This window comes from Aquarana catesbeiana, linkage group LG08 (assembly GCF_042186555.1).
Source record: "Aquarana catesbeiana isolate 2022-GZ linkage group LG08, ASM4218655v1, whole genome shotgun sequence".
Lineage (NCBI taxonomy): Eukaryota > Metazoa > Chordata > Amphibia > Anura > Ranidae > Aquarana > Aquarana catesbeiana.
This window is the reverse complement of record NC_133331.1, coordinates 294,637,379-294,649,884: the sequence shown is the minus strand read 5'-3', so window position 1 is coordinate 294,649,884 and position 12,506 is coordinate 294,637,379. Positions and strand designations below refer to the sequence as shown.

The 12,506-nt window shown below is 50.7% G+C and overlaps 1 protein-coding gene across 1 annotated transcript; it reads left to right on the top strand.

Annotated features, from left to right (window-relative positions):
- The first annotated feature begins 10,898 nt into the window (after positions 1-10,898).
- Positions 10,899-12,207, top strand: LOC141106812 (uncharacterized). Its single transcript, XM_073597739.1, has 4 exons — positions 10,899-11,286; positions 11,376-11,573; positions 11,694-11,835; positions 12,158-12,207. The coding sequence occupies exons 1-4, from the start codon at positions 10,927-10,929 to the stop codon at positions 12,205-12,207; spliced, it is 750 nt and encodes a 249-aa protein (XP_073453840.1). The 5' UTR covers positions 10,899-10,926.
- Positions 12,208-12,506: the final 299 nt, after the last annotated feature.

The following is a 12,506-nucleotide window of genomic DNA, read 5'->3' as shown; positions in this document are numbered from 1 at the left end:
AACAGATCCCCAGCAGGAACAATAGGCCCCAGAAACAATTGATTTCCAGAGAGGGAAAATAGACCCCCAGCAGCAATAGATACACCCTAGGGACAATAGACTCCTTGCAGCAATAGATACACCCCAGGGACCACAGACCCCCTGCAGCAATAGAAACACCCAAGGGACCATAGACCCCCTGCAGCAATAGATACACCACAGGGACTATAGACCCCTCAGCAGCAATAGATCTCCAGGAGGGACAATAGGCCCCCAGCAACAATAGATCCACCCCAAAAGCAATAGACCTCCAGCAGCAACAGACCACCAGCAGCAATAGTTACACCCCAGGAACAATAAAACCCGACCAACAATAGACCCCTGCCAGTAACAATACAGTAGATCTCCCAGCAGCCAGCATTAACAGAACTTTCATCAGCCAGCAACAGTAGACCCCATCCCTCAACAGCAGATCACTCTCAGCAACAACATTTCCCCCACCAGCAACAATAGACCTCCCTAGCAACAATAGATCCCTCCCAGTAAAAATAGACCTCCCCAGTGACAACAGATCGCGCCTGCAGCCAGCATCAATAGACCCTCCAGCACACCCAGCACATACCCTGATACTACTAACTGAAAGCCACACAGCTTGGTGATAGGTCTGCATCCTAACTGACCTGTTTTTGCTTTAGAAGGTTAGCTGTTTTAGTTTTTTAGTCCTGGAAACCCGCTGTTTAGGGTGTTAGGTTATTTGGGTTCTGTAAATCTATAATTTAGGATTTTAGGTTGTTTGGGTTCTGGAAATCCACAGTTTAGGTCGTCTCATACATTGTACTTTTTCCTTCTTTCCAACCAGTAGTGAATGGACTTGGCAAGATATGTTCTCACCATGTTGAGGGTATGTGGTCTGGTATGGTACAGGAGGAGGCATGGTCACTTTCCACCCCTCACCCTTATCCACTCAGAGAAGCTGCATGCTCAGATCGGCTTCTGTTATGGATTTTGGGGGGTGCCCCACATTGTATTTTTTCTTGTTTGTTTTTTTTGGTTTGTATTTTTGAATAGGGTTCCCTCCTAAAAACCAGACCTGAAGTGCCTAGTATGAATTTTTGGGATCCCAGCTGAATAGGCCGGGAGGGGGGATACATCACCAGGTGTTGGGGTGCCTGCAGCCTCTGGCTCCCCATCAACCAGCCTGAGCGGGAAGCTGCCACTTTTAGCAGCGATAATAATACTGCAACTGAAGGTTCAACTTGGTGGAATACCCATTTCGTTCAGACACTCGCTGACTCCCCAAAGAGGCCAAATTCTGTACAAACATGGGTTCAGTCCAAACCCGGAGCTCATTCCAAATGGTCCATTTATTGGTTTTATATTGGTGACAAATGGGAGATGGACCCCATATATCAACAGTCAGTGGGAGAAGGACATTCCTACATCATCATGAAATTACTGAGAGATAGAAATTGTTCATTGCTCAAGGAACCCCTAGAAACCTTGGGAGGAACCCTGGCTGAGAAATGCCGGACTAGGCAGTAATATATTTCTATCCCCCCCCCCCTCCTGGTGGGAGTGGAGATGACCCCATCTATAAGGATATACAGTACATACACACACAGCACAAGGCCGTGTTCACACTACGAGACGTTTCTCTGGGTGCAGTTCCTCTGAGCTCCACAAGGTGGGGATCTCGCTTATACCATAGAGACAGGAAGTCTCTACGGAAAATGGGAAGTGATGTCAGGTACAGACAGGAAGTTCCGGGTGAGAGGTGAGTTGGGAGGAAGTAGAGACGGGACGTTGCTGGAAGTTGCAGCAGACGAGGTAATTATTATTATTATCATTATTATACAGGATTTATATGGCGCTAACAGGTTAAGTAGCGCTTTACAACTTGAGGGTAGACAGTACAAATACAGTACACTTTAATACAGTAGGAATCAGAGGGTCCTGCTCCTTAGAGCTTACAATCTAAGAGAATAAGATCTTATGTTCTATTTACATCCAGTAACCCCCCCCCGTCATGTTCCGTCCTCTTCCTCCATAGTCACTGTGACGTCTTTTATCTCCAGCAGATGATGATGCACACATATATAGATTAACCCCTCCAGGGGCAGAACATTTCCCCACTTACAGGGTCGGAACATTCTCTTCATTTTTGAGATGTGTCACCTTTCCCACCAATCACCTTCTCACCTCATCAGTCTCTATAGGAATGGATTATATCACTTTTATCAGTGGCGGGGGAGATAGGGGGGCTTATTTAGGGTAGATTGGATTATTTTTGTCTTTATTTTATAAGATTTAAAGAGGGAAAAATGTAATTTGTAGTAAATGTCTGAAAAATTGATTTTACCACAAAGATCTGAGTCTCAGATATGCATTCTAAAATGCGATCAGTAAAGTCCCCGGAGTACACGGAGATCACAGGAATATGAGGTGTCCTGGCAAAGCCCAAAGACAAAGTTCAACTTTCAGTTTAGGAGAGGTGGGACGCACCCGGGAGAAATGATTCTGTGTACATGTAGCACTACCCCTGTAGGAGTTGCAGATGAACTTGGATCAACCCCCCCCCCTCCCCGCACAGCCAGGCACGACGAATCTTCACAAGCACCCCAGAGTAAAATAATGCATTTGGGTGGTAAAAATCTGAATGCAATCTATACACTGGGGGGGAGAACCTCTGGGGGAATCTAGGATGGAAAAGGACCTGGGGGTCCTAGTAGATGATAGGCTCAGCAATGACATGCAATGCCAAGCTGCTGCTAACAAAGCAAACAGAATATTGGCATTAAAAAGGGATCAACTCCAGAGATAAAACGATAATTCTCCCGCTCTACAAGACTCTGGTCCGGCCGCACCTGGAGTATGCTGTCCAGTTCTGGGCACCAGTCCTCAGGAAGGATGTACTGGAAATGGAGTGAGTACAAAGAAGGGCAACAAAGCTAATAAAGGGTCTGGAGGATATTAGTTATGAGGAAAGGTTGTGAGCTCTGAACTTATTCTCTCTGGAGAAGAGACGCTTGAGAGGGGATATGATTTCATTATATAAATACCGGACTGGTGACCCCACAATATATAAATACTGGACTGGTGACCCCACAATATACAAATACCGGACTGGTGACCCCACAATATACAAATGCCGGACTGGTGACCCCACAATAGGGAGAAAACTTTTTCGAAGGGAGTTTAATAAGACTCGTGGCGGCTCATTAAAATTAGAAGAAAAGAGGTTTAACCTTAAACTACGTAGAGGGCGTGGTGTTGGACCTGATTAAGTATGAGCTCCGGCGTGTTCGCATGCTGCACGTGCCGAGCCCGCCACGAAGTCGGCACGGCGCAGCGCTAATCACAAGCAGTGAGACATTTTCCCGATGTGCAGCTGCAAACATCGGGAAAATGTCTCACTGCTTGTGATTAGCGCTGCGCCGTGCCGACTTCCTGGCGGGCTCGGCACGTGCAGCATGCGAACACGCCGGAGCTCATCCTTAGACCTGATGTGTTAGGGGAGGAAGTTGAATGCTGGATATCTCCTTGCGAATTGTGTCGATTTTGCTTTTTAAATGGTTGGCAATCTGTTGAGCAGTAAGTAAGTTGGTGGGTGGGGACAGTGGGGGGTGAAGTAAGGAATTAAGGGTAGAAAAGAGTTGACAAGATTTGGATGAGAGAGTTTTGATGAGAGGGTTGTAGTAGGTTTGTTTAGCAGTGTGGAGGCAGGAGTTGTATTTGAGAAGGGCAGATATGTAGAGGGTAAAGTTTGCAGGGATTTAGATTTACGCCATGCTCGCTCAAGAGCACGGCTGCGTCTCTTGAGACTTCTGGTGTCGTCTGTTTACCAGGGTCGTGGCAGATGGGGCCTGGTTCTGCGTGTAGAAAGAGGAGCAAGTACGTCTAGGGAGGATGACAGCGTGTTGTTACAGACAGGAACTCCCAGCCGTTTTACGTGTAGCTCCGATATGGTGAAAGAGCATGTAACTTCTCCTCTGTGGCCACTGATCCCAGCACCACGTCTTCAGGCACTGCCAACCCACCAGGCTGCAGCTGCCCTTTTTTACCAGCCCTCCATTCTGCCTCTCCGCCAGCTCTCCACACCAGCCCTCCTGGCTGCCTCTCCACACCAGCCCACCCAGCTTACTCTTCACCAACCCATTCAACTGACTCTTCACCAGCCCTCTTAGCTGCTTCTCCACACCAGCCCACCCGACTGACTCTTCACCAGCTCACCCAACTGACTTTTCACCAGCCCACCCGACTGACCCTTCACCAGCCCACCCAGCTGACTCTTCACCAGCCCACCTGACTGACTGTTCACCAGCCCACCCGACTGACTGTTCACCAGCCCACCCGACTGACTGTTCACCAACCCACCTGACTAACTGTTCACCAGCCCACCCAAATGACTGTTCACCAGCCCACCCGACTGACTGTTCACCAGCCCACCCAACTGACTGTTCACCAGACTGACTGTTCACCAGCTCACCTGACTGACTTCACCAGCCCACCTGACTGACTGTTCACCAGCTCACCAGAACGACTGTTCACTAGCCCTCCTGGTTGCCTCTCCACACCAGCCCACCCGGCTGACTCTTCACCAGCCCACCAGACTGACTGTTCACCAACCCACCAGACTGACTGTTCACCAACCCACCAGACTGATTCTTTACCAGCCCACCCGGCTGACTTTTCACCAGCCCACCCGGCTGACTGTTCACCAGCCCACCAGACTGACTGTTCACCAGCCCACCAGACTGACTGTTCACCAGCCCACCAGACTGACTGTTCACCAGCTACCTGACTGACTGTTCACCAGCCCACCAGACTGACTGTTCACCAGCCCACCAGACTGACTGTTCACCAGCCCACCAGACTGACTGTTCACCAGCTACCTGACTGACTGTTCACCAGCTACCTGACTGACTGTTCCCAGCCCACCTGACTGACTGTTCACCAGCCCACCAGACTGACTGTTCACCAGCTACCTGACTGACTGTTCACCAGCTACCTGACTGACTGTTCCCAGCCCACCTGACTGACTGTTCACCAGCCCACCAGAACGACTGTTCACTAGCCCTCCTGGTTGCCTCTCCACACCAGCCCACCCGGCTGACTCTTCACCAGCCCACCAGACTGATTCTTCACCAGCCCACCAGACTGATTCTTCACCAGCCCACCCGGCTGACTCTTCACCAGCCCACCCGGCTGACTGTTCACCAGCCCACCAGACTGACTGTTCACCAACCCACCAGACTGACTGTTCACCAACCCACCAGACTGATTCTTTACCAGCCCACCCGGCTGACTTTTCACCAGCCCACCCGGCTGACTGTTCACCAGCCCACCAGACTGACTGTTCACCAGCCCACCAGACTGACTGTTCACCAGCCCACCAGACTGACTGTTCACCAGCCCACCAGACTGACTGTTCACCAGCTACCTGACTGACTGTTCACCAGCTACCTGACTGACTGTTCCCAGCCCACCTGACTGACTGTTCACCAGCCCACCAGAACGACTGTTCACTAGCCCTCCTGGTTGCCTCTCCACACCAGCCCACCCGGCTGACTCTTCACCAGCCCACCAGACTGATTCTTCACCAGCCCACCAGACTGATTCTTCACCAGCCCACCCGGCTGACTCTTCACCAGCCCACCCGGCTGACTGTTCACCAGCCCACCAGACTGACTGTTCACCAACCCACCAGACTGACTGTTCACCAACCCACCAGACTGATTCTTTACCAGCCCACCCGGCTGACTTTTCACCAGCCCACCCGGCTGACTGTTCACCAGCCCACCAGACTGACTGTTCACCAGCCCACCAGACTGACTGTTCACCAGCCCACCAGACTGACTGTTCACCAGCCCACCAGACTGACTGTTCACCAGCTACCTGACTGACTGTTCACCAGCCCACCAGACTGACTGTTCACCAGCCCACCAGACTGACTGTTCACCAGCCCACCAGACTGACTGTTCACCAGCCCACCAGACTGACTGTTCACCAGCTACCTGACTGACTGTTCACCAGCTACCTGACTGACTGTTCCCAGCCCACCTGACTGACTGTTCACCAGCCCACCAGAACGACTGTTCACTAGCCCTCCTGGTTGCCTCTCCACACCAGCCCACCCGGCTGACTCTTCACCAGCCCACCAGACTGATTCTTCACCAGCCCACCAGACTGATTCTTCACCAGCCCACCCGGCTGACTCTTCACCAGCCCACCCGGCTGACTGTTCACCAGCCCACCAGACTGACTGTTCACCAGCCCACCTGACTGACTGTTCACCAGCCCACCAGAACGACTGTTCACTAGCCCTCCTGGTTGCCTCTCCACACCAGCCCACCCGGCTGACTCTTCACCAGACTGATTCCACACCAGCCCACCTGGCTGACTCTTCACCAGCCCACCCAGCTGACTGTTCACCAGCCCACCAGACTGACTGTTCACCAGCCCACCAGACTGACTGTTCACCAGCCCACCTGACTGACTGTTCACCAGCCCACCTGACTGACTGTTCACCAGCCCACCTGACTGACTGTTCACCAGCCCACCAGAACGACTGTTCACTAGCCCTCCTGGTTGCCTCTCCACACCAGCCCACCCGGTTGACTCTTCACCAGCCCACCAGACTGACTGTTCACCAGCCCACCAGACTGATTCTTCACCAGCCCACCTGGCTGACTCTTCACCAGCCCACCTGGCTGACTCTTCACCAGCTCACCCGGCTGACTTCACTAACCCACCAGACTGACTCTTCACCAGCCCACCAGACTGTCTGTTCACCAGCCCACCCGGCTGACTCTTCACCAGCCCTCCTGGCTGCCTCTCTCAACACCAGTCCACCCGGCTGAATCTCCACCAGCTCACCCGGCTGACTTCACTAACCCACCAGACTGACTCTTCACCAGCCCACTCGACTGACTGTTCAGCAGCCCACCAGACTGACTCTTCACCAGCCAATCCGGCTGACTCTTCACCAGCCCACCAAACTAACTGTTCACCAGCCCACCAGACTGACTCTTCATAGCCCACCAGACTGACTCTTATCCAGCCCACCAGACTGACTCTTCACCAGCCCACCCGGCTGACTGTTCACCAGTCCACCAGACTGACTCTTCACCAGCCCACCAGACTGACTCTTCACTAGCCCACCAGACTGACTCTTCACCAGCCCACCAGACTGACTCTTCACCAGCCCACCAGACTGACTCTTCACCAGCCCACCAGACTGACTCTTCACCAGCCCACCAGACTGACTCTTCACCAGCTCACCAGACTGACTCTTCACCAGCCCTCCTTGCTGCCTCTCCACACCAGCCCACCTGACTGATTCTTCACCAGCCTGCCCGGCTATCTCTTCACCAGCCCACCCAGCTGCCTCTTCACCAGCCCACCCGCCTGCCTCTCCACACCAGCCCACCTAACCGACTTCACCAGCCCTTCGGGCTGCCTCTCCACACCAGCCCACCCGGTTGACTCTTCGCCAGTCCGCCTGGCTGACTCTCAGGAGATCTCTCAGGGAAAGGACTGAAGACTTAAGCACACCACTATCTTCAAGGGAGACTGGCTACATGTGGCAGTCTCCCCCCTTCATTAGTCTCCACGGTGTTGCACTACTCAGTACTCACTTTGTCCTCTCTTGCCCCCATGCTTCCAGGAACACCTCCTCCTCTGTGTTCTAGCAGGATTCTTCCAGCACCCGAGCCCCGGCCCAAGGCAGAACATCCCCCAGACTAGGGAGCACCCCTGAGGACTACTGACAGCCTCCTCAACACTGCATCTCCATCTTCCACCCAACTGCCCCTACTGGCATGGCCCATGTCTATTTATGAGGTATTGTCTGCCCCCTGCCAGCCCATTACTGGGGATTGGCTAAGGCCTTACAAATTTGCATGGCAGCTCCTCCTAAACCCCGCCCTCTAGTTCTAGAAGATTCTTTATTCCTTCTAGACCAGGGGGAGGCACCAAAGAGCTGCCACGATGAGTCACCCAGCCCTGAACATTAATGAACCCTAACCCAGATTTCACGGGTCCCCCCCCCCCCCAAAAAAAAGCAGCCGTGTCCTCATCGGCTAGAAAAAAATAACTTCTTTGCCCAGGAGCAAAAATAAGGGCATCCCATAAAAAAAAGGAAAGGGAAAAGGCAAACAACTCTGTAGCTAGCATAATGAACCAATAAACATGTGACAAGGCATACTTCGGCTGGAGCACATCCCCCTCCCAAAAAACTAGAAAATCCAGAGTCCATCACATAAGCAGGGGGGACAGCCGTCCAGAAAAATACAGGCAGGAGTCCTCTACTTGCTGTCCATCTATGCAGTTTCCAGGCTGACCAATTCACTTCAGTCCCTTCATAAGTACAAGTTAGGATTTGGGAGTCTTCTGAGACTGCCATCAGCTTCCCTGACAGCAGCAGAGTGGCTTCTGGTGGGCCGTCCAGCCTTAACAGCTACCACCTGGTCTTTGTATATGGCTCTTCCCAGCCACCATTCCTGACAAATGTCCTGGAATCGGGTCCAAACCTCCTTGTTATGAGGTCCACTCAGAGTTTTGGGGACATGCATGAAGTCCCAGACCTGTTTTCCTCCTATTTGGCCCCGAAATCTTCAATAATGTCCATAACATCCTGGGGGAATTATGGGTAGTCCAACTCCCACTCGAGTGCTGTCCTCCGCTGCACCTCTCTCTGAAACTTTAAGAATCTTGGCAGGTCCCATGGCTTGCCTTTCCTCACTACCCACTGCCTGTATTCGGCACCTCTGGTCCGAGTCATGCATGGTTGGTTCTGGAACTGCTTCCAGACACAAATAGGGGTCTGCAGGGATCCTTCAGCCCTCTCAGCTGACTCTGGCATCTCTGACACCTCTGACAGTACTTCCACATCTTCCTGGGAGTCTCCTCACTCCCATTCCTTCTCAGAACTGCTGTGTCCATTCCTCCCAGTCATCATCTATTGGCCGAAACTCTACTTGCAGTCTGGGTGACCCCAATCTATTGCCCCACCACTGCTGCTCACCTCTGGCTCACGTAAAGACAAGTTGTCCTCCTGCAATGGCTCCTTCCAGGTGGAACTGACAGGGCGGGCAGGTGGGCGGGCACAGCCAGCCTTCCAGGAGAAGCTTCTGGTTCCTGCTGGGCAGCACTAACAGGTACCAGCTATGTGGTTGGGCTGCAGACCGAGGCAGATTTCCAGCTCTCTTCCCTGATGTCGCTTGTCTTGGCCCATTCCAGCTTTCCGGGACTTCCGCTGCTGTTCTGTGCAGAGACCTGACCACAAGTCTATGCAGTAGGTGAGCGGCTCCTGCTCACTGGATATCAGTCTGGTAAGCGGTTTGTCGCAGTGCCCACACCGGATCCAGGCACTGACCACTGCGATGGGTCTCCTGCAGCCAGGACACAGTAGACGCAGCCTCTCCGTCCCCTCGATCAGTCAGAGGGAGAATCCTCCTTGATGCTCCAACTGCACACCGGTGTTCACAAGTGTCACCTCCTGCAGCCCAGGCAACCAAGTCATTGGGTATGCGTGTGTACCGTCCGCCATCTTGCTCACACTGTGTCTCCTCTGGAGCGTGGATCTGCCCCCAAGCTTCCAGACTGGCTGGCGCCAATAGTTCTGATAAGCAGGCCTTTTCCCGTGTGCGCTGTAATTTTTTCCTCTTCCCCCCTTTGTTAGTCCCCACAGTGTTGCACTACTTGTCCTCCCTTGCTCCCGTCCCTCCAGGAAGACCTCCTCCTCTGTGTTCTAGCAGGATTCTTCCAGCACCTGAGCCCCGGCCCAAGGAAGGACCCCCTCAGACTAAGGGGGCACCCCTGAGGGCCACCGACAGCCTCCTCAACACTGCATCTCCATCTTCCACCCGACTACCCCTGCTGGCATGGCCCATGTCTATTTATGAGGTATTCTCTGCCAGCCCATTACTGGGCATTGGCCCTCTAGTTTCTAGAAGATTCTCCAACCTTCTAGACCAAGGGGAGGCACCAGAGAGCTGCCACGATGAGTCACCCAGCCCTGAACTTTAATGAACCCTGACCCAGATTCCACGGCTCAGGCCTAGCACTGAGCCAAACTATATTTTGCCTACACTAACTTTTAGCACATACTACAGGGTGAAACATACAGAAATCTCACAGAGCGCCCCCACCACAGCTCCTCCTCCCAATGTCCCTCCAATCAAAGTCATAGAATCCTATGACATCACACTGACCTCTAAGTTTTTACTCCCAATGTTACTCCGTTCTTTTTTTCCATTGGTCTTAGAATGTGGATGAACCTTTGCATCCTCACAAGCAAAGCAAGAGTGTTGTTCCTGTGAATTCCAGAATTCCTTGTGACAAGCTTTTAACCTACAGATTGGGTGTGGATAAATTATATCTCAGTGGGGCTTTAATAAAAATAGAGACGTGACTGGTGAGGAGGATTCTGAGAATATCATTTGATTTACTATTCGTGTTCAAATCTAGTTTTCCTCCTGTGAAGTCTGGAGATCATATGACCATCACATTGTCTCCACCTCCCTCCCTGATAGAATAAAGAGATGAAAAGAAGATTCTAGAAGTCACCAGAGAGATCATGGAGGAGAGGTGAGCGGTGCTGGGAATTCTGGTACATTATCCAGTAACAGACAAGGGATGTGTCTGGATGGTGACTGTATCATTGTGTGTGTCAGGTTCCTATAAGGTGTCAGGATGTCACTGTCTATTTCTCCATGGAGGAGTGGGAGTATTTAGAAGGACACAAGGATCTCTACAAGGACGTCATGATGGACAATCAGCCGCCCCTCACATCACCGGGTAAGAGGAGACTTTATTGTAAAGGAGAGAGCAGTACGGAGGGTCCACCTAGATCCCCCATCATCTGATAAACACATAGAAACAATGTATTCAGTCAGTGTGTGTGTTTCCTACAGATGGATCCAGTAATGGGAACCCACCAGAGAGATGTCCCCGTCCTCTGTATTCCCGGGATTCCACACAGGAAGGTCACACCATCCCCCACCATCATCAGGTAGATGGGGAACAATCACTGGTGATTATGATATATATGCAGATACAAGCATGTTTGTTGAATTGAATGTTTTATTATATATTCAGAGTGGAAACCTCTGGGATGATAATATTGTTGGTAAAGAAGAGTATAAAGAGGAGGATGAGGAGTATGGAGTGATGGAGGAGATTTCAGAAGGACACAAGGATATGATGGACCCACCTAATACCAGGAACCCACCAGAGAGATGTCCCCATCCTCTGTATTCCCGGGATTCCACACAGGAAGATCACACCATCCCTCACCATCATCAGGTAGATGAGGAACAATTATTGATAGTATCATTAGGATCTGTACATTATCTGCATTGTTATAATTGATGTAATTTTTATTATATATTCAGAGTGGAAACCTCGGGGATGATAATATTGATATTAAAGAAGAGTATAAAGAGGAGGATGAGGAGTATGGGGTGATGGAGGAGGTTTCAGAAGGACACAAGGATATGATGGAGCCACCTAATACCAGGAACCCACCAGAGAGATGTTCCTATCCTCGGGATTCCACACAGGAAGATCACACCATCCCTCACTGTTACAAGGTTGGTGGGACAGAGATTATAAAACACAGACTCCTAGAGATGTGGGAAGTTCTTTTGTGATGTCACAATAATAAAGCTTATATCTTACAGATAATATTCTCTCTCATTCTCTTGGTTTAGAGTGGAGATCCAATCGATATAGAATTTGAGGTTAAATCAGAAGAAGAAGAGAGGTATGTGAGGGATGATCAGCAGTCTATGGAGGAGGATGGAATAACGGGGACATTTATAGAGGAGGACACTCCTACAGAGATCAGTACAGGTGGGTCATTAACACTAAATACACTACATACTTCTGACCCCTGCACTGTATACTCTGTTGTACATTACATACTTCTGACCCCTGCACTATACACTCTATGTTGTACATTACATACTTCTGACCCCTGCACTATATACTCTATGTTGTACATTACATACTCCTGACCCCTGCACTATATACTCTTGTGAGCGAAATTCACCTGAAACCACACTCTGGATCAAGTTAAGAAGTTTTCTTTATTTGACTCGTATGAGGAGACAAGTTACAACAAAAGGACAGATATTTGCCTTTTGGTTCTGACTGCCTGTCACCCGTGCAATAGGGCTGCATAGACAAGCAGTCAGCCTGATAGAAGCCTATCTGAACAGATAATTGCCCACTGGTTCTGACCTTTATGACCCGTGCAATAGGGCAGCAAACATAGAGTTCAGCCTTATGAGCTCCTATCTGACTTGTCTGTCTAACAATTGTAGAACTTGCATTTATATACCCTTTTACAAGCCGTATCTTAGCCATCTCTCCTAGATATGATTGGTTGCTAAAATCTACGTCAATGTAACTATCCATAAATCTGACACCTGTTCTACAACCAGACAAACTTATTCATTACCAGAATTCCTGTGTGTTCATTAAAGTGATTTATAACTGGTCTCACCTGTGTGGAGACAGTA